Raw genomic sequence first — 24,681 nt, 5'->3', positions numbered from 1 at the left:
CAGTGCTGTCCTCCTTCAGTAGGCTCTGGGAGAGAATCCATGCCTCTTCTAGCTTGGTTATAGGCAGTCCTTGGCTTGTGGCTGCATCTCTGTCTTAACATGGCCATCTCTGTGTATTTGTGTTAACACCCTTTGCCTCTCATAAGGATACTTATGATGACATTTAGGGCCCACTCAGATAATCCAGGATAGTCTCCTAACTTTAGAATTTTTGGTTATATCTGCTAGAACTCTTTTTTCCAAATAAGATAACAATTTGCACATTTTGGCGATTAGAACTTGGTATCTTTGGCCACTGTTCATTCTACTACAGCTAGTATGACTAAGCACAGTGAGGTAAGTCAAAGTTGGTAGAAAATGAAATCCAAGAAGCAAAGACAAAAGGAGGAGAAGAGGAGGATCATGGAGAGAGTTGATAGGATTGAGTGGTCTGAACTGGGGAATGAGAGAGAGAGTGGTATCAGGTTTTTAAATTTAAGCAGCTAAATGGATGGTGGTGCTGTTTGATGAAATGAGAAATATGTGCAAGATGAACAAATTTGGGAGGAAAAAGTTGAGAATTCTGTATTGGTTGTATTCAATTTGCGATGCCTAAAAAGCATATAAGTAAGAATGTCAGTAGGTTATATGAATGTATTGCTTAGGAAAGGGGTCAGAGTTATAGATACAAATTTGAGAATTATCTGTGTATTAGTGGGATTTAAAGCTGTGAGATTGGGTAAAGTTGTATAGAGTTAAACAAATTTAGAGGGCTCTGTCATGAGCTGTGGGGCTTAAAGGTACATTAGAGGATTAGCTGGGAAAGGAGATTGAGAAGGGAGTGGCCAGTAGGATAAGAGGTAAACCAGGGCAGTGTGTGTTCCTTAAGCCAAAGGAGAATGTTGTAAAAAGGAAGATCATTTGTTGTTTCAAATGCTTCGAGAGCTCTGGTAGGATTAAATATAAAAGTAATAATTTCATTACATAATACCCTTATTATAAGCTTTTTCAGTGCGGAAGTGAGGATGTAGATAGGGTAGCCCGAAGGAAAAACGGGATATGAGAAAGTGGAGGCAGCAACTGTAGACAAGATGTTTTGTCTACAGAGAGGCAGAGAAGTAGTATAGTAACTGGAAGGGAATATGAAGTTTATTTTTAAGGTAATAAAAAAGGTTAAGAATTTTTTACAATGAAAGATGAATTCTATTGAAGAATGTTTTTGATGTCTTATTTCAAAATTTGCCTTAAAATTTTGTAAGTTTCACGTATGTGGGATTTAAAATGCCACAGTCATGCGAGTTCCCGTTGTGGCTCAGCAGTAACAAATCCGACCTAGTATCCATGAGGATGCGGATTCAGTCCCTGGCCTTGCTCAGTGGGTTAAGGATCTGGCATTGCCGTCAGCTGTGGCGTAGGCTGCAGATGCTGATTGGATCCTGTGTTGCTGTGGCTTAGGCTGGCCTCTACAGCTCCTGTTCAGCCCCTAGCCTGGAAACTTCCATATGCCGTGGGTGTGGTCCTAAAAAGACAAAAATAAATAAATTCCACAGTCTGATGATTGTCTAATAATAATTTTTCCGTTCTATTGTGCCAGTGTTTTATTACTTTTTAAGGCTATATAAAGCTGGTAGTGTTATTTATAAAACCAGCCCCTTTTTAGGATCTGCTTACCCAGTAATACTTGAAGCACTAGAAAAGAGAAGGAAGTCTTCAGAGTTTCACTTTAAATAGGGGAAACTGGAACACTTTTCTTGTTTTAATGTTTATGTAATCATAAATTGGAACTTTTTACTATAGCAGTTATCAAAAGTTCAAGCCATTTCAAGGATTCCATTGTCTTTCTGCTTTAATGTCAGAAAAATAATTGGTTGACTTTCAAACTTTGTAAAAGTAGTTTTAAAAGTCATTTAATATCTTTTATGAAAGAAATTTTAGAAAATAAGTATTACCTGAAGGTACCTACCTTGGTGAACTCCCTGCAGGTTTGGGTTTATTTAAAGGAACTTAGTTGAAGAAATATTGTGACTCTTCTAGTGAAGTCAGTTGTTTAAAGTATCATTTATAAATTTTAGGTCACCTTTTGTTCTTAAATTATTGAATTCTGATTGCAATATGCAAGAATTGCAGAGTTCTGTTCAGAAGTTTTGCCCTAAGTAGAGGAAGCTTATTTGAGAGGAAATAAAGGAGTGGCTTAATGATAAGGATGTCCTAGGAGTTAGAAGTGAGAAAAAAGTTACTCATGTTGTCATTAACCCAGGGATACCCTGAGAAATGTAGGAAAGTTCCAGAATTAACTTGATAGCTATTGATTTTATAAAAAAAGTTAGGTTTTCTGAGTCCAACAACCATTATACTTTTGCAAGTGTAATGCATATGCATTAATAGCAAATACATTTTGAGACTAAAGTAGGGAAAATAAGATAGTATTTGGGAGCATCAAAGACAATCTTGAACTATTTCTGTGACAAGTTTGATTGAAACTAGTCATGAATATTCTGACCCTGTTTTCTGGCATCCACCACTTTAATGGATTTGTAGTGCACCTGAGAGATGCCTGTATAGATACATTGTTTTTATTGCATAAGTGAGGTTTTCTTTACTTGAGAGTTCTTTTATAAAGAAGTGCATATTTTAGTTTCACTTGATATAAACACAGTTGAAGATTCAGAAATAAATTTCTGTGGTGCTTTACTATAGAAATTGTTATCCACCACTCTCTTGTGCTCTACTTCATTCTGTAGAATTTTGATGAGTATGCTGTAAAATACTGAACTCTATAAACTCTATTGTGTATTGGCAGGCAGTGATTTATTCATATATATATATTTTTTTTACTTTTTTTTTTTTTTTTAGGGCTACACCTGTGGCATACAGAAGTTCCTAGGCTAGGGGTCAAATGGGAGCTACAGCTGCTGGCCTACATCACAGCCACAGCAACATCAGATCTGAGCCGTGTCTATGATCTACACCACAGCTCACAGCAATGCCGGATCCTTAACCCACTGAGTGAGGCCAGGGATTGAATCTGCGTCCTTATGTATACTTAGGTTCGTTTCCGCTGAGCCACAACGGGAACTCCCGTTTTATCCATATAGATTAAATGGTTAGATTTTATTTATATAATAATAGTATTTAATTATAGTTTTCAAGTATATGGGTGGCTAAATTTTATTTGAAGTCAGACATCAGCAAACTCTTTCCATAAAGGGCCAGATAGTAAACTTTTTAGACTTTGCAGGTCTTACGGCCTCTGTTGCAACTTTGCTATTATAGTGCAAAAGCAGCCATGGACGTACTTAGGTGAATGAGTGTGGCTGTGTTTCAATAAAACTCTCTTTACAAAAACTGGTAACCTACAAGACTTGGTTTGTGGCTATAGTTTGCTGACCACTGTTTTAAGTGATATATCAGTGTGTTACACATACAATGTTAAAGTGAAGGTGTTTGGAGTAGTTAATAAAGGAAAACCCAGTGACCTAGAAAATCTTATATTCTATAATTATTTTGTTCTGAACAAAGCCCAGTTGTTAACATTTTTTAGTGTTTGTGAAACAGATGACACTTTTTTATTATTCAAAGTAGAAAGCTAGTCTTTTCTTTCTTCTTACAGGATAGGTATTCTTCTGGAGCAAATGGAGACACTTATAATAGGACTCCAGCTTCATCATCAGGTATGTGTTAAAGTAAAAAGGTGAAACTGTTTTTCAGTTAAGGGCTTCATCCACTGGATGAGGAGCAGACTAGTAGACATCTTGTAGAGGATGTTTTTTAAAGTTTCTAGTGAGAATTCATTGTAATTTAGATATGTTTGCTTGAGGGCCACTTTCTCACTAACAAAAGGGAGAGAGAAGAGAGTGTAGTGCTATAGAGTATATCATTTGATTTAGTGGGTTTGCTGTAACCTGAGCCCAAGCTTGGAATTTGCATGTTTGGCTTTCAGGCTGCTAAGGAATTGTCAGGGTTCCTGATATAAGGCAGTAGGAGCTTGGGCTTTGTAAGATGTTGAAGCAAGTTGTAGTGGTAGTAACATGCCCAGACAACAACTTTTTAAATCAAACCTGCTGTACTATCAAGGTAATATGAGATTTTTTTTGGGATCTGAGAACTAATTTAGGGGCGATCTGAGGCAAATAAGAGAAACAAATCAAGATATGGTAGCTGCTGCATTTCCCCTATTCCTTGTTTCCATCTGGGTTGCCTGCATATTTTACAGAGTTGATGTGGATGGGAAGATGGGTAGAAGTGGTAGGACTTGGACTACAGAGTTAAGCTCATAGCACTAGTGTTCGTTTTGTTGAAGTCCAAAGCAGGTTGAAATGGTATTTCTGCTATTTTTTTTCCAATTTTTTAAATTGTAAAATACATGTAACACACAATTTACCATAGTAGCTGTTTTTAACCACAGTGACATTGCTGTGTAGCCACCACCACCATCTACCTCTAGACCTTTTTCATCTTCTAAAGCTGAAACTTCATACCCATTAAACAATACCTCCCCAATCACTCCTCTCCCCAGCTCTTGGCAGCCACTGTTTACTTTCTATGAATTTGAGTTACTGTGAATTTACTATGAGTCTCTTATGAAATTGTGTAACTGCTACTTTTAAGTCTTACTCTAGTGCAAGAGAAAGGGCCTGGTAACACTAGGGTAGTTTCATCATTTCTCTCATTGAAAATTAGTGGATGAGATTAAAAAAAACATAGTCAGGAGAGTTGCTGGCTTACTGAAGCCTGACCTAAAGTGAAAAAAACATGTGTAGACATAGTTTCTAAATTGTGGAGGGGAATTTGAAAGTTCATCAGGCTACAGCAAATGTAATTCCCATGTTCAGCTTAAGTTCAGAGTAATTCTCATGATAGAAGAAAGTTAAGTTTAGAAGAGATGCTTTTGCTGTTGTCAAGATGCATTTATCTTTTGCATACATTTAAATGGAACAGTTTAATATAGAATATATTTTCAAAAGTTTATGAAATATTCAGATTTCAAAAGGCTAACCACATACATGTGTGTACTTGAAAGAGTCAAAAAAGAAAAGTAATCTGTACTTCTTAACACATTTATATGCTTAGATTATGGTGTAGGTAGGAGAAACCTTGTTTTGTGAGGCATCAAAGACAATTTTTGTAAAGGAATGAAAGTTTGGGTCTATAGTGTATTAAAGTATAATACTACTTTGTGGTGAAATCATCAAGAAGCTAGATTGAAATAGCCACCAGCTAAAAGCCAGGACTTCCTTAACATTAGATGTCAAATGTCCAGGCTAATAAAATACAGTCAAGTAATGAAAACATAGATTACCTGCTTATCTTCTGGATAACAAGTATGTTGGTAGCCCTTTTTTAAGTGAATTTTTTCATAAAAATAGGTTTTCTTATTATAGAAATGAATGATCTACTAAACCAATACGTAAATATTCTTATTGCAAAAAACCAAAAAAACAAAAACCAAAAAACAAAAGTGAAAACTTAAATACAGAGGTGAAAAGAAAGAAATGATCTGAAATCTTGGCTCCCAAGTTTAGCCACCTTTGACAGTATACTGACTGAATTTTTAGATTTCTGCATGTATTCCCACATACATAATTGTATTTCACTGGCATATTTGTACGTGTTACTTTTTATCATAAATACCTGTCATACTTTTCCTTGGCTTACCTGCTCTTGTCTTCTATACCCTTTCCATGATCTTAAGATGGTATTTAGGCATATCTCTTTTCATTGTCTGTTCACAGCAGTGGACTCTAATACTACATCTTTCTTTCAGTCTCTTGTAGCTAATACATTTTTCTAAGTTAACTGGTATAATCTAATTCTTACCAAAATTCAGTGAGGAAAATTCATGTTACCTGGTTTAAAAATGTCCAATAGTAACTTCACAGCTTATAATTGAAAACATTTAGTCCCCTTTCTCGTCATTTGACTTCCTAGCATGCAACTGAGCACCTATATATACCTAAAAGATGCAACCAATCAACCATCTTTTCCAAGATGAAAAAAGACTTGGAAAATTTTTCTGGAAATTTCTGAAAAGCAAAACTTGAGTTTGCCCTCAACTGGCAACTATTTACATAGTGTTTACATTGCATTAGGTATTGTATATAATCTGGAGATGATTTAAAGTATGTGGAGGGTGTTAGGTTATATGTAAGGACTATGCCATTTTATATGAGGGACTTGTACACCCAGGGATTTTGGTATCCCTGGGAGCAGGGGATGTGTGGAGGAAATTAAGGGATGGGTCCTGGATCCAGTCCCCCTCTGATACTAGTTTTAAGCTTCTCCCCTTCCCTGGCATGCCCTGTTATTACTTCTTCCCTTCCTACTTTCCTAATGGTTACCACACTTTTTGCATGAAAATCTATATTCAATTTTTATACCATGGCTGTGTATATATCATTTACTTATGAGCCATGTAATATATTATGGTTACATTTCCTTTATCATTCAAGCTTCTGTTTTGTTTTTATTAGAGTTAATCTTTACCTTGTTTTGTCTACTTAATCTTCTGTTTCTTTCTTTTTTTTTTTTTTTTGCTTTTTAGGGCCACACCAACAGCATGTGGAAATTCCCAGGTCAGGGGTCAAATCAGAGCTACAACCACCAGCCTATACCACAGCCACAGCAACGTGGGATCCACATCTGCAACCTATACCACAGCTCACAGCGAGGCCAGGGATTGAACCCATATCCTCATGGATACTAGTCAGATTCATTTCTGCTGCGCCACAACAGGAACTCCCAATGATTTTTTCCCCCATTTTGGCTGTCCAGTGGCATATGGAGCTCTGGGCCAGGGGTCAGATCTGAGGTACAGTCATGACCTGAGCTGCAGCTGTGGCAGTGCCGGATCCTTAGCCCACTGTGCGGGGCTGGGGATCAAACTTGAGACCCAGCAGTCCTGCCACTGATGCCCTTGCTCCACAGTGGGAACTCCTATGTTTCTATTTCTAATTCACTTCCAAACCCTCTGCTGGAACCCCAGCACTCCATTCATATCTATTTATGTTCCTAGTTTTTAACTATCTTTCTAAGCATGGATATCTATCAAACTATTCATAGTTCCTATCATATATACAGTGATCTGTCAGTTTTATTTTTCTTTGATTCCTCAATCCTCTCCAGTATAAGCTTGCTGCTCCCTAGGTTTTCATCCCAAGAATTACGCTTCACCGCTTTACTGTGTCACATTCCTTTTTCCCTGGATCCCATGTTTTTGTATCTTGATTCCCCTATCTCCCAACTTTGGTGGAGCCCATTTTCCTACAGCTTCTTGGGAAAAGAAGCATGTGTAAATAAATTCGAGAGACTGCAAATGTCTTTATTTTCATACTTGATTCATAGTTTAACATTTTAGGCTGGAAATAATTTTTCTCCACACTCTATAATCACTTCATTTTACATGAAATTCTAGTGATGCTATGTTCAATAATCTGAATAGTGGTCATTTGTATATGACTTTTTCTAAACTCTTGTAAAGCTTTTAGGATCTCACTTTGTCTTCTGTGTTCTGAAATTTTTATGACCATATACCTCGATGTGGGACTTTTTATTTATTGTCCAAGACACTTAGTGCGTCTGTTAAATCTGTAATTCATATCCTTTACTTGTGAGAAATTTTATTTATTTGTCTGAAGATTATTATAATTTCATTTGAATATTATTTCTGTTCCTTTTATTGTTTGACTTTTTCCATGTGTTTGTGTAGGTGACTTTCTTCAAAAGTCTAGTGCTCCTTGCCTGCCTTTTTGTATTTGAGAGTGGAACATGAAAATGCTGATTGGAAACTCAACTTTGTGCCTGGGCACAGATTGCTGACTGCTGGGTTCTACTATTAAGTGACTAAGCCAGGGTTAAGCTGTTTTGTTGGGAAAAGCAGTTTCTCTAGAGAGGAATCATTTAGATCTTTTCTAGAGGATTTAAGTTTTAAACTGTTTTCTATCTCATTTTGTATTTCATTCTTCTTTCCCCTCTGGTTCCTCATTGTATTGTACAGACCCTGTGCTGTCTTTGCTGATTTCTTTCTTAACCATTTAATTTTTTTTCTTTTTCAATCTTTTACTTTAGCCAAGCTATTGGGTATAATCTCATTGTTTTAATATGCACTTATCTGATTATTTATGAGCTTAACTGTCTCTTTCTATGCTGGTTATCTTTTTGGGTTTCCACTTATGTAAGTTTGCCTATTTTATTTTTAGTCCATTTTTGTATTGGGCATGTTCTCTTTTTGTTGATTGGCTAGCATTTTCCTATGTTTTAGATTTTATGATTTTTATTTTAATTTTGTCTTTTATGACCGCACCTGTGGCACATGGAAGTTCCTGGGCCAGGGGTCAAATCAGAACTCCAGCTGTCGGCCTGTGCCACAGCCATGGCACGACTGAATCCAAGCTGCATTTGCAGTCTTCATAGCAGCTTGTGGCAATGCTGGATCCTTACACTCGCTGAGTGAGGTCAGGGATCAAACCCAGGTCTCCAGGATCCTTAATCTGCTGAACCACAATGGGAGCTCCTTGTGCTTTTTTCTGATTTTGACATTGTGAACATTTCCTTCCATTATTATCTGTCAGTTTTGTCCATGATATTCCTCACTGATCAAAATTTATAATTCGAAGCCATTAACTAATTTTTTTGCTTTCCGATTTCCTTTGCAGTTTTAGTTAAGAAGCTCTTCCCTACCTCTGTGTCAAAAAAATAACCACCTAAGTTATCTTTAGCGTTTTTGCCTTTCACATTGAGCTTTTACTCATCTGAATCTGTTCTTTTTATTTTTTATTTTTATTTTTTTAACAGTAGCTGATAGTTTATTAAAAATAAACTTTAATTATTCAATATATTTATTACATTTATAGTTGTACAATGATCATCGTGACCCAATTTATAGGATTTCCATCCCACAAACCCCAGCGCATCCCCCCCCCCCCCGCCCCCGGTCCTCTGAACTGTCTCCTTTGGAGACCATAAGTTTTTCAAAGTCTGTGAGTCAGTATCTGTTCTGCAAAGAAGTTAAGTCTGTCCTTTTTTCAGATTCCACGTGTCAGTGAAAGCATTTGATGTTGGTGTCTCATTGTATGGCTGACTTCACTTAGCATGATAGTTTCTAGGTCCATCCATGTTGCAAAAAATGCTGGTATTTTGTTCTTTTTAATGGCTGAGTAATACTCCATTGTGTATATGTACCACATCTTCTGGATCCACTCCTCTGTCAGTGGACATTTAGGTTGTTTCCATGTCTTGGCTATTGTAAATAGTGCTTCAGTGAACATCGGAGTACATGTGTCTTTGCAAGTCTTGGTTTTCTCTGGATAGATGCCCAGGAGTGGGATTGCTGGATCAAATGGTAGTTCTATGTTTAGTTTTCTGAGGACTCTCCATACTGCTTTCCACAGTTGGTGCACCAGTTGGCGCACCAATTGACAATCCCCCCAACAGTGCACTAGGGCTCCTTTTTCTCCACACCCTCTCCAGCACTTATTGTTTGTAGACTTTTGGATGATGGCCATTCTGGCTGGTGTAAGGTGGTACCTCGTAGTGGTTTTGATTTGCATTTCTCTAGTAATGAGTGATGATGAACATCTTTTCATGTGTTTTTTGGCCATCTGTATGTCTTCTTTGGAGAAATGTCCGTTTAGATCTTCTGCCCATTTTTGGATGGGGTTGTTTGTTTTTTTGGTATGGAGCTGCAGAAGGTGTTCATAAATTTTGGAGATGAATCCCTTGTCAGTTGATTCACTTGCAAAGATTTTCTCCCATTCCATGGTTGTCTTTTTGTTTTGTTTAGGGTTTCCTTTGCTGTGAAGAAACTTTTTAGTTTGATTAGGCCCCATATGTTTATTTTTGTTTGTATTGTTATTATTCTAGGAGGAGAATCTGAGAAGATACTGCTGTCTTTTATGTCAGAGAGTGTTTGGCCGGTGTTTTCCTGTAGGAATTATATAGTATCTGGCCTTATTACATTTAGGTCTTTAATTCATTTTGAGATTATTTTTGTGAATGGTGTTAGAGAGTTCTAATTTCATTCTTTTCCATGTGGCTGTCCAGTTTTCCCAGCACCACTTATTGAAGAGACTGTCTTTCTTCCACTGTATGTTCTTGCCTCCTTTGTCTTAGATTAGCTGACCATAGGTGCTTGGGTTCATTTCTAGGCTGTCTATCCTGTTCCATTGATCTATATTTCTGTTTTTGTGGCAGTACTATACTATGTTGATCACTGTGGCTTTGTAGTAGAGTCTGAAGTCAGGTAGCCTGATTACTCCAGTTCTGTTTTTTTAATTTTTTTTCTTCCCAATATTGCTTTGGCTGTTCAAGGTCTTTTGTGTTTTCATAGAAATCTTTTTTTTTCTTTTTTTTGTCTCTTTGCTATTTCTTGGGCCGCTCCCGCGGCATATGGAGGTTCCCAGGCTAGGGGTCTAAGAGGAGCTGTAGCCACCGGCCTATGCCAGAGCCACAGCAACGCGGGATCCGAGCCGCTTCTGCAACCTATACCACAGCTCACGGCAACGCCGGATCGTTAACCCACTGAGCAAGGGCAGGGACCGAACCCTCAACCTCATGGTTCCTAGTCGGATTCGTTAACCACTACGCCACGACGGGAACTCCCGTAGAAATCTTAAATTATCTTGTTCTAGTTCTGTAAGGAATGTCATTGGTAATTTGATAGGAATTTCATTGAAACTGTAGATGCCTTAGGTAGCATTGTCATTTTGACTGTATTCTTCTAATCCAAGAGCATGGTATATTTTTCCATCTAATTGTGTCTTTGATTTTTTTCAATCAGTGTCATAGTTGTCAGAGTACAGGTCTTTTGTCTCTTTAGGGAGGTTTATTCCTAGGTATTTTATTCTTTTTGATCTGATGGTAAATGGGGTTGTTTCCCAAATTTCTCTTTCTGATCTTTCATTGTTAATATGTAGAAATGAAATCGATTTCTGTGTATTAATTTTGTATCCTGCAACTTTACTAAATTCATTGATGAGCTCTAATAGTTTTCTGGTAGTGTCTTTAGGATTTTCTAGGTATAGAATCATGTCATCTGCAAACAGTGGTAATTTACTTCTTCTTTTCCAATTTGGATTCCTTTATTTCTTTCTCTTCTCTGATTGCCATGGCTAGGACTTCCAAGACTATGTTGAATAACATTGGTGAAAGAGGACATCCTTGTCTTGTTCCTGATCTTAGTGAAAATGCTTTCAGTTTTTCACCATTGAGAATGATGTTAGCTGTGGGCTTGTCATAAATGGCTTTTATTATGTTGAGGTAATTACCCTTTATGTCCACTCTCTGGAGAGTTTTTATCAGGAATAGGTGTTGAATTTTGTCAAAAGCTTTTTCTGCATCTATTGAGATGATCATATGGTTTTTATTTTCATTTTGTTGATGTGGTATATCACATTGGTAGATTTGTGGATATTGAAGAATCCTTGCATCCCTGGGATAAATCTTGCTTGACCATGGTTTTCATGTATATTTGGTTTTAATGTATATTTGTATGCAGTTTGCTAATATTTTGTTGAGGATTTGTGCATCTATGTTCATGAGTGATATTTTTCTGTAGTTTTTTTGTGGATTCTTTATCTGGTTTGGTATCAGAGTAACGGTGGCTTCATAAAATGAGCTTGGGAGTGTTCCTTCCTTTGCAATTTTCTGGAAAAGTTTCAGAAGAGGTGTTAACTCTTCTGTGAATGTTTGGTAGAACTCAGCTATGAAGCCATCAGGTCCTGGACTTTTGTTTTTTGGAAGTTTTTAAATCACATATTCAGTTTCAGTACTTGTGATTGATCTATTCAATATTTTCTGTTTCTTCCTGATTCAGTCTTGGTAGGTTGTACCTTTGTAAGAATCTGTCCATTTCTTCTAGGTTGTCCATTTATTGGCATACAGTTCCTTATAGTAGTCTCTCATGATCCTTTGCATTTCTGCAGTGTCAGTTATAATTCTCACTTTTCATTTCTAAATTTATTGATTTGAACTCTCCTTTTTTTTGCTTGATGAGTCTGGATAATGGTCTATCAATTTTTTTGATCTTTCCAAGAACCAATTTTTGGTTTCATTGATCTTCTCAATTGTTTTCTTTGTCTCTATGTTATTAATTTCTGCTCTAATTTTTATAAATTCTTTCCTTCTACTAATTTTGGGCTCTCTTCTTCCTTCTCTAGGTGTTTAAGGTGTAAGATTAGGTTGTTTTATTTGCATTTTTCTTCTTTCCTGAGATAAGATTTTACTGCTATAAACTTCCTTCTCAGACCTGGTTTTGCTGTGTCCCATAGATTGTGGATTGCTGTATCATCATTGTAATTTGTCTTTATGTATTTTTTAATTTCCTCTTTAATTTCTTCAATGACGCATTGATTGTTTAGCATCCAAGAGTTTGTGTTTTTTGCTGTTTTTTTTTTGTGTGTAGTTTATTTCTAGTCTCATAGTGTTGTGGTCCGAGAAAATGATTGATTTAATTTCAGTTTTTTAAAAATTTATCAAGGCTTATCTGTGGCCTAAGATAGGATCTATCCTGGAGAATGTTCTGTGTGCACTTGAAAAGAGAGTGTATTCTGCTGCTTTGCGGTGAAAAGTTCTTTAGATATCAGTTAGGTCTATTTGGTCTAATGTAACTTTTTTTTTTCTTTTTTGTCTTTTCTAGGGCTGCACCTGCAGCATATGGAGGTTCCCAAGCCAGGGGTCTGATCAGAGCTGTAGCCACTGGCCTATGCCAGAGCTCACAGCAAACTCTGGATCCTTAACCTACTGAGTGAGGCCAGGGATCAAACCAGTAACCTCATGGCTCCTAGTTGGATTTGTTAACCACTGAGCCATGATGGAAACTCCAAGGTCTATTGTATCTTTAAGGCCTGTGTTTCCTTGCTGATTTTCTGTCTGGATGATCTGTCCATTGCTGTAAATGGAGTGTTAAAGTCCCCTGCTATTATTGTGTTACTGTCAGTTTCCCCTTTTATGGCTGTTAGTAGTTGCCTTATATAATGTGCTACTCCTATGTTGGGTGCATATATATTTAAAATTGTTTTTTTTTTTCCACTACTGTTTTTTTTTTAATGGATCAATTAGATGTCCATGAAGATGAGTACAAAGAAGTTTCTGCCCCTTTATTATTGACCTGGCCCACTTATAATTAAGCAGAATTAACATTCAGAGTTCATTTTGATTGAAAACACAAAAGCTGTACTATCTCAGTGTCATTATCACTATCAAGAAGCAAGCCAAGGTCGTAACAGTTTTTTCCTAGATTGTTATAAGGGATTAATGTAGCTTAATAACATCCAATTTACTTTCTAGATCAACCAAATAATATTAAATGGTGATAGTTTTTCTTCAAAACCTGTAAGTACAATCAGCACATAGATGATTTTGAGAAAATTTAATATGTTAACTTCACCATACAACTATATTCTAAGGTTATTATTTTTAAATGTAAAGAAATGGATCCTTATAAGACCAAAATAACCCAAAGGCCACGAGGTTGGTTTTTACTTTTTCCTTTTTTTTTGTTTGAACAAAATATGCACCACGATGGTTCAACAAGTAAGGCAAGTGCCTTGAATATGAAAGCTGTAGTTTGCAATGTACCACATCTAGAACCCAGGGGAAGTGAATCATTCTAATTAAACATCAGGAAACATCATGACAAATTGGTTTGCAGCATAAAAAGTGTCCATTTAAGTGTCTTTTTTCTTAATGATCAGAGATCCCATGTTGTTGCCACTCTCTTCATTGTGTTTTATGTGCGATCCATCACAGAGTGGGAACTTGTATGCTGGAAGTCATACTCATGGCTCTGTCACTTGCAAGGATGTGCACAGGATGCTGAGCACAAACTGGCTTGTGTGGACAGTGGGAGTCAAGGGACTACAAGCAACGGTCCTAAGGGCAGTGATACCAGGCCGCTACCATGGAGGCGCCTGTTATTTCTTCTTATATTAATTCTTTGATCATTATGTAATGTTCTTCTTTGTCTCTTGTGGCCTTCTTTTATCTTAAAATATTTTTTTTATGATTATGAGTATTGCTACTCCTGCTTTTCTGTAATTTCCATTTGCATGTAATATTTTATTCTATCCCTTCACTGTAAGTCTGTATTTATCCTTAGATCTGAAGTGGGTCTCCTGTAGACAGCATATTTATGGGTTTTGCTTTTGAATCCATTCAGCTAGTCTTTTCTTTTAGTTGGAGCATTTAATCCATTTTCATTCAATGTAATTAAGGATAATTATGTATTTATTGTTATATACTTAAAATTATTTTTTGTTTGCTATATTGGGTCTATTTTCTTCCCTTCCTCTTTTTGTTGTCTTGTTATTTGCTGATCAGGTTTAGTGTTAGGTTTGGCTGGTTTTTCTTATTTATATGTGTGACCATCATAGTTATAATGACTAGTGGTTCCATATATATATATATTTTGTTTGTTTGTTTGTTTGCTTTTTAGGGCCTCACCTGAGGCATATGGGGGTTCCCAGGCTAGGGGTTTAATTAGAGCTACAGCCGCCATCCTACACAACAGCCACAGCAATGCAGGACCCAAGCTGTGTCTGCGACCTACGCCATAGCTCATGGCCATGCTGGATCCTTAACCCAGTGAGTAAGGCTAGGGATCGAACCCGAAACCTCATGGTTCCTAGTTGGATTTGTTTCCTCTGCCCCACGACAGGAACTCCCTCTTATATTTTGATATATCCATCTACATGTGTGCAGAGTTGTTTCGTCTTTCTGGTCTCCTTAATTTCAAGTGCATTTTCAGTGTTCTGCGTTTGTCCTCTCTTCTCATGCTTGCTAGTTTAGATATCATATTTGTCAATGGGTGATTTATTACTTTTAAATTTTCTTTGCCTTTACCAGTAAGCTTCATCATTTTTAATATTCTTGTTTCTAATTGGTGGCCTTTCCTTATCTGCTTAGAGAAGTTCCTTTAGTAGTTGATGAAAAGTTGGTTTGGAGGTGCTGAATTCTCTTAACTTTTGCTTGTCTGTGAAGCTGTTGATCTCTCCATCAATCTGAATGAGAGCTTTGCTGGATAGAGTGTTCCTGTTTCTAGGTTTCTCCTCTTCATCACCTCAAATATATATAGCCATTCTCTTCTGACTTGTAGAGTTTCTGCTGAGAGATTAGCTCTTATCCTAATGGGAATTCCTTTATATGTGATTTGTTGCTTCTTCTTTGTGGCTCTTAATGTATATATTTTTTGAACCTAAATTTGTTAGTGTGATTAGTATGTGTCTTGCTGTATTTCTTCTGGGGTTTATTTTGTATGGAATTCTCTGTGCCTTTTCCACTTGAGTGAGTGTTTCCTTCCCATATTTGGGAAATTTTCAGTTGTAATCTCATCAGATATATTATTTGGCCCTTTTTCTCTCTCTTCCCCTTCTGGAACCCCTATGATGTGAATGTTGGTAGGTTTAATGTTGTCCCAGATGTCTCTTAGACTCTCCTCAGTTTATTTATTTATTTATTTATTTTCTGTAGCAGTGATTTCCACCACTCTTGCTTCCACTCACTTATTCTTCTGCCTCTGTTAACCTTGCTATTGATTCCTTCTAGATTATTTTTTATTTCAGCTGTTGCATTATTCATTTTGTTCTTTAAATCCTTTAACTCTTTGTTAAACATTTCTTTTAAGTTCTCAATCTATGTCTCCATTCTTTTTCCAAGATCTTGGATCATCTTTACTATCATTACTCTGAATTCTTTTTCAGGTAAATTGCCTATCTCCTCATCATTTGGTGGTTTTGTGTGTTTTTGTCTTGTTCCTTTGTCTTAAAGCTGCTTCTTTGATGTCTCATAGTGTATACCTTTCTATTTATCTTCCCCTTGACAGTTGATATGTAGATGTTGAAGCCAGTGTCCAATCCTGGAGTTCTCAGGGGTGGTAGTGGTTCACATGTACCTCTTTGCTAAGTAGGCTCTAGGGATTGTTCTCTGTAGATATAGGAGCAGGTTTCACTGTTCCACTAGCACTTTCCTTGCTTGGCCACTCTAGGGATCTCTATCTAAAGCCTCAGGGGTGGGGGGTTTCTCCCTAATTGTTGCTCACAGGCTGTCTCTGTAGCTGCAGGATGTGTGTTTCTGGTGGTCCCTCCCCCTGCCTTGCTGCTGGTAGGAGTGCTCTCTGTAGTCCTGCAGGTTGGAATGTGGGGTTAATGGGCCTCCCCTGGCTCCCTTGGTGTGGAAAGAGTGCCACCTATGTGAGCCTTCACAGGGCCCCTGGCAGGGGTCCTGTATCTGTGCTTTTTTGCCAGTTGGGAAGCCTACAGCTCTGTCAGAGAGTGGTCACTGGCAGCCCTCTCATGAAAATGGGCACTGCCCCAGGCGGCTTTTCTGGCATTGCTTTGCTGGTGCAAGCTTCTGCAGATTCTCTGGGCAGAGCCAAGTTGCCTTTGTTTTTTCTGATGAACAGGGGCAGGCACTGGTAGCCCTCTCACGGGAAAGGGCACTCCCACACTGGCATGAGCCTCTTCAGATTCTCTGGGCAGAGCTGAGATGCCTATGTTTTCCCTGCTCAAGCGGGTCACTGCTTTTGCAGGAAGTGGGCACTGCCACTAGCAGTTTTTCTGGCACTGCTTTGCTGACGTGAGCCTCTCTAGATTGTCTGAGTGGAGCCAAGGTGCCTGTGTTTTCCCTGATTAGCAGAGAGCAGGCCTGGCGGCCCTCTCATGAGAATGGGCGCAGCTTCTCTGGGTGGAATTGAGACTCCTGTGTCTTCCCTGCTCAAGCAGGTCATTGCTTTTGTAGGAAGTGGGCACTGCCACCCCCAGCTTTTCTGGTGCTGCCCAGCTGTTCAGATCTCTGGCAGATTCTCTAGGTGGAGTCACAGTATCTGTGTTTTCCCTGATCCTTTCGAGGGATGAGCACTGCCAGCCCTGGCAGCTCTTCTGGCACAGGTTGGGCTCCACTAGCGTAGGGCCCCTGCCGGCTGGAACCAGGAACTTATGTTATTCCCCCAGGCAGTTACTCTACCTGCTCCAAAAAGTCTGTAGCTCTCAGGGTGGGACTGATTCCCAGCGATTGCTAGGCAGCCACTACAGCCAAGTGATTCCCAAGTTGAGGCATGCAGTGTCCTGCAGCTTGAGAAGCAGGCGTAAGGAGCAAGGCTGTAGTGGTGGATCCTGTCTCTTCCTTCTAGCACTCCCAAACAATGGCATCTTGTCTCTAAGCCCAACTGGGTTGCCTCCACTTAGATGCTCTCCATTGTGGTCGCCCTATACTCTAGTCCCTCCAGGCTATTTTCGCAAGGGCAGTCCTGGTTTTTTCCCCACGTAGAGGGCCCCAGCTCCTTCTTTGGGTCTGATCTCTAAGACCATAGTTTTAGTTCCCAACACCATCTGGTACCTGCCTATGGTTGCTTGTTGCCCTTAGCATTGACTATTTATGAGGACTGTCTCCTTCTTAACTGCTTCAGACCACTTGTCTAGAGTTCCTCCTGTTTTTGGCTGGTCTCATCACTGGTGGGGGAACTTCCTGGGGTGCAGGAGCTATTCCTCTTTCTAGCTCCCTCCTGGGGGAGCAGGTTCTGTCTCGTTTCCTTTTGCTTTTTTTTCCCCACTTCTTCTTTCTTATGTCCTATCCAGTTTTGTAATGTTTTTCTTGTTCTATCATAATCTTGAGGTCTATTGTCAGTTTTTCGCAAATTTTCTGTGCAAATGGTTCCACCTGTAGTTGTGTTTTCAATGTATTTGTGGGGGTAGATGAGCCTTACATCCTGCTAATCTGCCATCTTTGTAATAAGTTTTCAAAACTTTTTAAAAATCACGGTAAAATAAACATAAACTTTACTGGCTTGGCTATTGTGAATAGATGCAGACTATTGCCTTTGAAATGGATTATCAATGAGATCCTGCTGTGCAGCACTGGGAACTATGTCTGGTCACTTATAATGGAGCATGATAATGTGAGAAAAAAGAACACATACATATATGTGTAACTGGGTCACCATGCTGTACAGTAGAAAATTGACAGAACACTGTAAACCAGTTATAGTGGAAAAAAATGAAAATCATTATATAAAAAAATAAATAAAATGTAATGGCTTAATCATTTTTTAAAATAAAATGATTAAGACTAATTTTTAGAGCAATTTTAAGTTCACAGCAACAAAATTAAAGGGAAGTTATAGAGATTTCCGATAAACTCCCTGTCCCCACACATGCTCAGCCTTCCGAACTGCCAACATCCCCACCAGAGTTGTGCATTTGTTGTAATTGATGAACCTACATAGACACATCATTATTCAAAGTCCATAGTTTACATTATGGCTTACTTGTGGTATTGTGTGTTCTATGGGTTGGCACAAATGTGTAATGAGATGTATCTATCATATAGTGCCACACAGAATATTTTCACCACCTTAAAAATAATCCATGTTCTGCCAGTTCATCCCTACCCCTCTCCTTCACCTTCTTGCAACCACTGATCTCTTTACTGTCACCATAGTTTTTCTGTTTCCAGAATGTCATATAGTTGGAATCATAGAGTTTTGTAGCCTTTCCATTGTGGCTTCTTTTACTTAGTGATATGAGTTTAAAGCTCTTTCATGTCTTTTCATGACTTGATAGCTCATTTTTTTGGCAATTAGTAATATGCCATTGTCTGAATGTACCACAGTTTCTTTCAGTACATTTACTGTGGACATCTTGGTTGCTCCAAGTATTGGTAGTTATGAATAAAACTGCTCTAAATATCCATATTCATATTTTTGTGTGGGTTTAAGTTTTCAATTCCTTTGGATAAATACCAAGGAGCACAGTTGCTCAATGGTATGGTTAAGAGGTTGCTTAATTTTTAAAGAAACTACCAGGCTGTCTTCCAAATTGTGTCTATACTCCTTTGCATTCCTGCCATCAATAAATGAGAGTTGTCGTTGCTCTATATCCTTGCCAGCATTTGGTGGTGTCAGTGTTACGCATTTTGGCTATTCAAATAAATATATATATATTTATACATTGATATACACAAATATATACATATGCATGTATCTCATTGTTTTAGTTTGCGTTTCTCTGATGTCCTAATCATGTGGAGCATCTTTCCATATTCTTTTTTGTCCTCTTTGGTGATGTGTCTGTTAAGGGCTTTGGCCTATTTTTTATTTGGATTTTCTTAAGTTTTAAGAGTTTTTGTTTATTTTGGATAACAGTCTTTTATCAGCTGTGTCTTTTACAAATATTTTTCTCCCAGTGTGTGGCATTCACTTGACACATTCACTTGTCTTCTCATTCACTTGACACTGTCTTTCACAGAGAATTTTTTTTTTTTTGTCTTTTGTCCTTTTTTTTAGGGACACACTCATGGCATATGGAAGTTCCTGCTGTTGCTGCTGGCCTACACCAGAGCCAAAGCAATGCAGGGTCCTAGCCGAGGCTGCGACCTACACCACAGCTCACGGCAACACCGGACCCTTAACCAACTGAGTGAGGCCAGGGATCAAATCCACAACCTCATGGTTCGTAGTTGGATTCATTTCTGCTGAGCCATGATAGGAAGTCCAGAAGTTTTTAATTTTAGTGAATTCTAGCTTTTAAGTTCTTTCTTTATTTTTTTTTTAAATATGGAACACTTCACGAATTTGCGTGTCATCCTTGCACAGGGGCCATGCTAATCTTCTCTGTATCGTTCCAATTTTAGTATATGTGTTGCCGAAGCGAGCACTTAAATTACTTCTTTCATGGATTACGCCTTTGGTGTATTATCTAAAAAGTCATTTCCATTTTCAAGGTTGTCTAGATTTTCTCCTATGTTATCTTCTTGGAGTTCAGTATTTTTGCATTTACATTTATGTCTGTGATCCATTTTGAATTAATTTTTGTGAGGGATATAAGATCTGCTCTTGATTCATTTTTTTGTTTGTTTGTTTTTAATCATGTGGATGTTCTCTTCCATCACTATTGAAAAGGCTTTCTTTGCTCCACTGTATTACCTTTGTTATCCTGTCAAAGATCAGTTGAATGTATTTTCATGGGTCTTTTTCTAAGTTCCCTGTTCTGTTCCATTGATCTGTTTGTCTTCTTTTGCTAACACCACAATGTCTTTTTTTTTTTTTTTTCCCGGTCTTTTTTAGGGCTGAACTCATGACACATGGAAGTTCCCAGGCTAGGGGTCAGATTAGAGATATAGCTACTGGCCTACACTGCAGCCACAGCAACACCAGATCTGAGCCATGTCTGCAACCTGCACCACAGTTCACAGCAACGCCAGATCCTTAACCCACTGAGGGAGGCCAGGGATTGCACCCATGTCCTCGTGGATCCTAGTCCGATTCATTACCACTGAGCCACAATGGGAACTCCAAAACTGTCTTAATTACTATAGCTTTATAGTAAGTCTTGAAGTTGGGTAGTGTCAGTCTTCCAACTTTGTCCTCCTATTGTGGTGGGTATTCTGGGTCTTTTGTCTTTCCATACACTTAAAATCAGTTTGTTGATATCCACAAAATATTGATTGATTGATTGATTGCCATACCCGCTGCATATGAAGTTTCTGGGTCGGGGATTGAAGCTGCACCTCTGCAGTGACCTGAGTCACCACAGTTGGATTCTTAACCCACTGAACCTCAGCAGGAACTCCACAAAATATTTCAGTTACTAGAATTTTGACTGGGATCATACTGTATTTCTAGGTCAAGTTGGGAAGAACTGACATCTTGACAAGATTGAGTGTTCTCCAAGAATATGGAATTATCTCTCCTTTATATAGTTCTTTGATTTCATTAACCAGAGTTTAATAGTTTTCCTCATATAGATCTACATATTTTGTTAGCTTTACACCCAACAGTTTCATTTTTGGGGTGTTAATGTAGTTGGTAATCTATTTTTAGTTTCAAATTCTATTTGTTTATTACTGGTGTATAGGAATGCAATTAACTTTTGTATCTTAACCTTGTATCCTCCAATCTTGCTAAAATTACATGTTAATTCCAGGGTTTTTTTTTTTTTAAATCAGTTCTTCTGGATTTTCTATGTAGATGATCACGGCATTTGTGAAAAAGACAGTTTTATGTCTTATGTCTTCATTCCCAATATGTATACTTTTAAGCTAAAACTTTGAGGATGAGATTGAAAAGGAGTAATAAGAGGGCACATCATTGCATTTGGAAAATTGTTTATTTTTTTGCCTGTGTCCTTGACTGGAATGTTCTTATCCTTGTAATGTCCCCTTATCCTTCCTTTTAACTCTTTGCCAAAAGCAAGACTACTTCTATCATGATGCCAGAACTGGTACTTTGCCCATGTGGAGTCCTTTGAATGTTGGAGCAGTTAGAACAATTAGATTTTCTTCTTCTTCTTTTTTTTTTTTTTTTGCTTTTTAGGGCTACATGTGCAGCATATGGAAATTCTCAGGCTAGGGGTCTAATTGGAGCTGTAGCCGCCAGCCTACAGCACAGCCACAGCCGTGCAGGATCCAACTTGCACCTGTGACCTATGCCACAATGCCACATCCTTAACTTGCTCAGTGAGGCCAGGAATTGAACTCGCATCCTCATAGATACTAGTTGGGTTCATTGAGCCATGATGGGAATTCCTTTTTCTTCTTCTTTTTGCTGTTAGATTTTTGAGTAGATCTTCATAAGTTGGTTTTGAGCTTTCCATAATCTGAGAGCATTTGAGCTTTACCTAGTTACTACTATCTGGAACTCATCAGGCTTTAGGTTACTTGATGAAATGTTTAGCCTCATCAAGAGAGAAGGAAACTGTTATGAATTATGATTCCAGAAGAGTATATGTGACTTAAGTATTTTTTAGCATTTTTTTAATTTTTGGAAGGTTTTTTTACCCATGTTAAATATGTGGCAACTAGTGAGGATAGGAATTCAAAAAAATTTTTATCCTGTGACTTTATTGTTGAACCTTTCTTGAAGACATTTTTATGAAAAATACTGTATTTAAAATGTCACATATGTAAATTATGAAGCTTAATAGATGTTTTGAATCACCATCCCCTTTATGAAAATTACTGATACTGTTTACATATTCTTTTCCTGTTGTGTTGTTCAGTCCCCATCCTGTGTTGTTTCTTTCCCTTCCTTTAAAAAAATTTTTTTTATTATGGTTGCTATACAGTGTCCTGTCAATTTCCACTATACAGCAAAGTAACCCAATTATACATATATATACATTCTTTTTCTCACATTATCCTCCATCATATTGCATCATAAGTGATTGGGTATAGTTTCCTTTGCTATACAGCAGAATTTTCACTTCCTTTAAAAAAAAAAAGCTTTATCATGTATATATGTCCCCTAAATACTGTATTTAAATTTGCTTCTTTGAGTTTTACAAAAATGGTACTTTACCATATATAGTCTTTGTTCTGCAATTTAATTTTTCACTCAGTATTGCTTCTAAGGTTTATCTATGTTGCCAATTGTGGTTCATTAATAATTATACTCTGCTGTGTAAGTATACCATATATATGTTATATGTGTGATATATATATAATATAGAACACTATATAATACAGAACATAGTATATATAATAACTTGTATGACTGTGCCACATATTTTAATTCTTTTCTTGATGCACATTTGAGTTGTTTCCTTTTTTGCTATTATGAACAAAGCTGCCATGAATATCTGTTTTTTTTTCTTGTTTGCTATGTTTATATTTTAAGTCATGAATAGTGTAGAATTGTATTACATACTTTAATCTATTTAGATAGTTTTTTTTATTTTATTAATGTTGTTAATTACCTTTTTAGGCATTCTGATGTTAAAATCTTGAATACAGGAATAATCCCAACTTGGTCGTAGTGTTTTATATGTTCAATTTACTTTTGGGCTTGATTTACTAATACGTGTTTTTGAGATTTTGTATCTACTTATGAGTAAGATAGGTTTATAATTTTCTCCTGTCCTTTTATCAAAATTATGATGGCCTTGTAGAATGAGTTGGGGAATAATTCCTCTTCCTATTTTCTGATAGAATTGTATGACCTTGGAATGATTTGTTCTTGGAGATTTTGACAGAGCTTGACCTGTGAAACTATGTTTAAGAGTGATGCAGAGATTTAAGTACTAGTTCATTTTCTATAGGACAGTTTGGTTTTTATTGTTTCTCGAGTTAGTTTTGCTGAGTTAATTTTCTTGGGAATTTTCTGTTTAAGTTTTAAATTTATTGATATAAATTGTTCATGATAATTTTTATGTTGTGGTAAAAGCAAATAACAAGCTAGTCTCTTAAACTTTTAAGTGTGTAGTACAGTATACACAGTGTTGTACAACAGAACTCCAGGAACTTTTTTATTTTGTATGACTAAAACTTTATACCCACTGAACAGCAACTCTCATTGTTTTGTTTTGTTTTTTGTCTTTTGTCTTTTGTCTGTTGTCGTTGTTGTTGTTGTTGTTGCTATTTCTTGGGCTGCTCCCACGGCATATGGAGATTCCCAGGCTAGGGGTTGAATCGGAGCTGTAGCCACCGGCCTACGCCAGAGCCACAGCAATGCGGGATCCGAGCCGCGTCTGCAACCTACACCATAGCTCACGGCAACGCCGGATCGTTAACCCACTGAGCAAGGGCAGGGACCGAACCCGCAACCTCATGGTTCCTAGTCGGATTCGTTAACCACTGCGCCACGACGGGAACTCCAACTCTCGTTGTTTTTGAGGTTATTTCCTTTTCCTTAAAAAAAATCCTTATACTATTTGTTGTCTTTTCTTTCTCTCCCTTCCTCTACTCCCGTCAGATTGCTGGTGATTTGTCACTCTGACAAGTCTTTATTGCTTTCTTGAAAAAAAAAAAAAAATATATATATATATATATATTTTCCCCCTTTTTTTTCCTACTGTACAGCATGGTGACCCAGTTACACATACACGTATACATACTTTTTTCTCCCATTATCATGTTCCATCATAAGTGACTAGACATAGTTCCCAGTGCTACAACAGCAGGATCTCATTGCTAATCCTTTCTGAAGGCAATAATCTGCATCTGTTAACCCCAAGCTCCTAATCCATCCCACTCCCTTCCCCTGTCCCTTGGCAACCACAAATCTATTCTCCAAGTGCATGATTTTCTTTTCTGTGGAAAGGTTCCTTTGTGACATATATTAGATCCCAGATATGAGTGATATGGTATTTGTCTCTGTCTTTCTGACTTACTTCACTCAGTATGAGAGTCTCTAGTTCCATCCATGTTGCTGAAAATGGCATTATTTTGTTCTTTTTTATGGCTGAGCAGTCTTCCATTGTGCATATATATACACCACATCTTCCTAATCCCATCATCTGTCAGTGGACATTTGGGTTGCTTCCATGTCTTGGCTATTGTGAATAGTGCTGCAGTGATCATGTGGATGCATGTGTTTTTTTTCAAGGAAAGTTTTGTCTGGATATATGTCCAAGAGTGGGATTGCTGGGTCATGTTGTAGTTTTATGTATAGTTTTCTAAGGTACCTCTGTACTGTTCTCCGTAGTGGTTGTACCAGCTTGCATTCCCACCAACAGTGAAGAAGGGTTCCCTTTTCTCCACACCCCCTCCAGCATTTGTTATTTGTGGACTTATTAATGATGGCCATTCTGGCTGGTGTGAGGTGGTATCTCATGGTGGTTTTGACTTGCATTTCCCTAACAATCAGTGATGCTGAGCATTGTTTCAGGTGCTTGTTGGCCATCTGGGTATCTTCCTTGGAGAAATGTCTATTCAGGTCTTGTGCCCATTTTTCAGTTGGGTTGTTGGCTTTTTTGCTGTTGAGTTGTATAAGTTGCATCA

At 37.7% G+C, this 24,681-nt stretch overlaps 1 protein-coding gene and 1 non-coding gene across 2 annotated transcripts in view; one reads left to right on the top strand and one right to left on the bottom strand.

Moving 5' to 3' along the window:
* DDX4 (DEAD-box helicase 4) overlaps positions 1 to 24,681 on the top strand; it is a 104,709-nt gene that overhangs the window by 5,521 nt on the left and 74,507 nt on the right. The window contains exon 2 of the mRNA XM_047759146.1: positions 3,590 to 3,650. Coding sequence (XP_047615102.1) covers positions 3,590 to 3,650 — 61 coding nt within the window. The remainder of the gene's footprint in view (positions 1 to 3,589; positions 3,651 to 24,681) is intronic.
* On the bottom strand, positions 19,514 to 19,620 carry LOC125114709 (U6 spliceosomal RNA). The gene has a single exon (XR_007131881.1). It is a non-coding gene; the product is annotated as a U6 spliceosomal RNA (small nuclear RNA).

This window comes from Phacochoerus africanus, chromosome 1, assembly GCF_016906955.1.
Source record: "Phacochoerus africanus isolate WHEZ1 chromosome 1, ROS_Pafr_v1, whole genome shotgun sequence".
Taxonomy (NCBI): Eukaryota; Metazoa; Chordata; class Mammalia; order Artiodactyla; family Suidae; genus Phacochoerus; species Phacochoerus africanus.
Note: the sequence above shows the minus strand (reverse complement) of the source record. Positions and strands in the feature narration are given on the sequence as shown.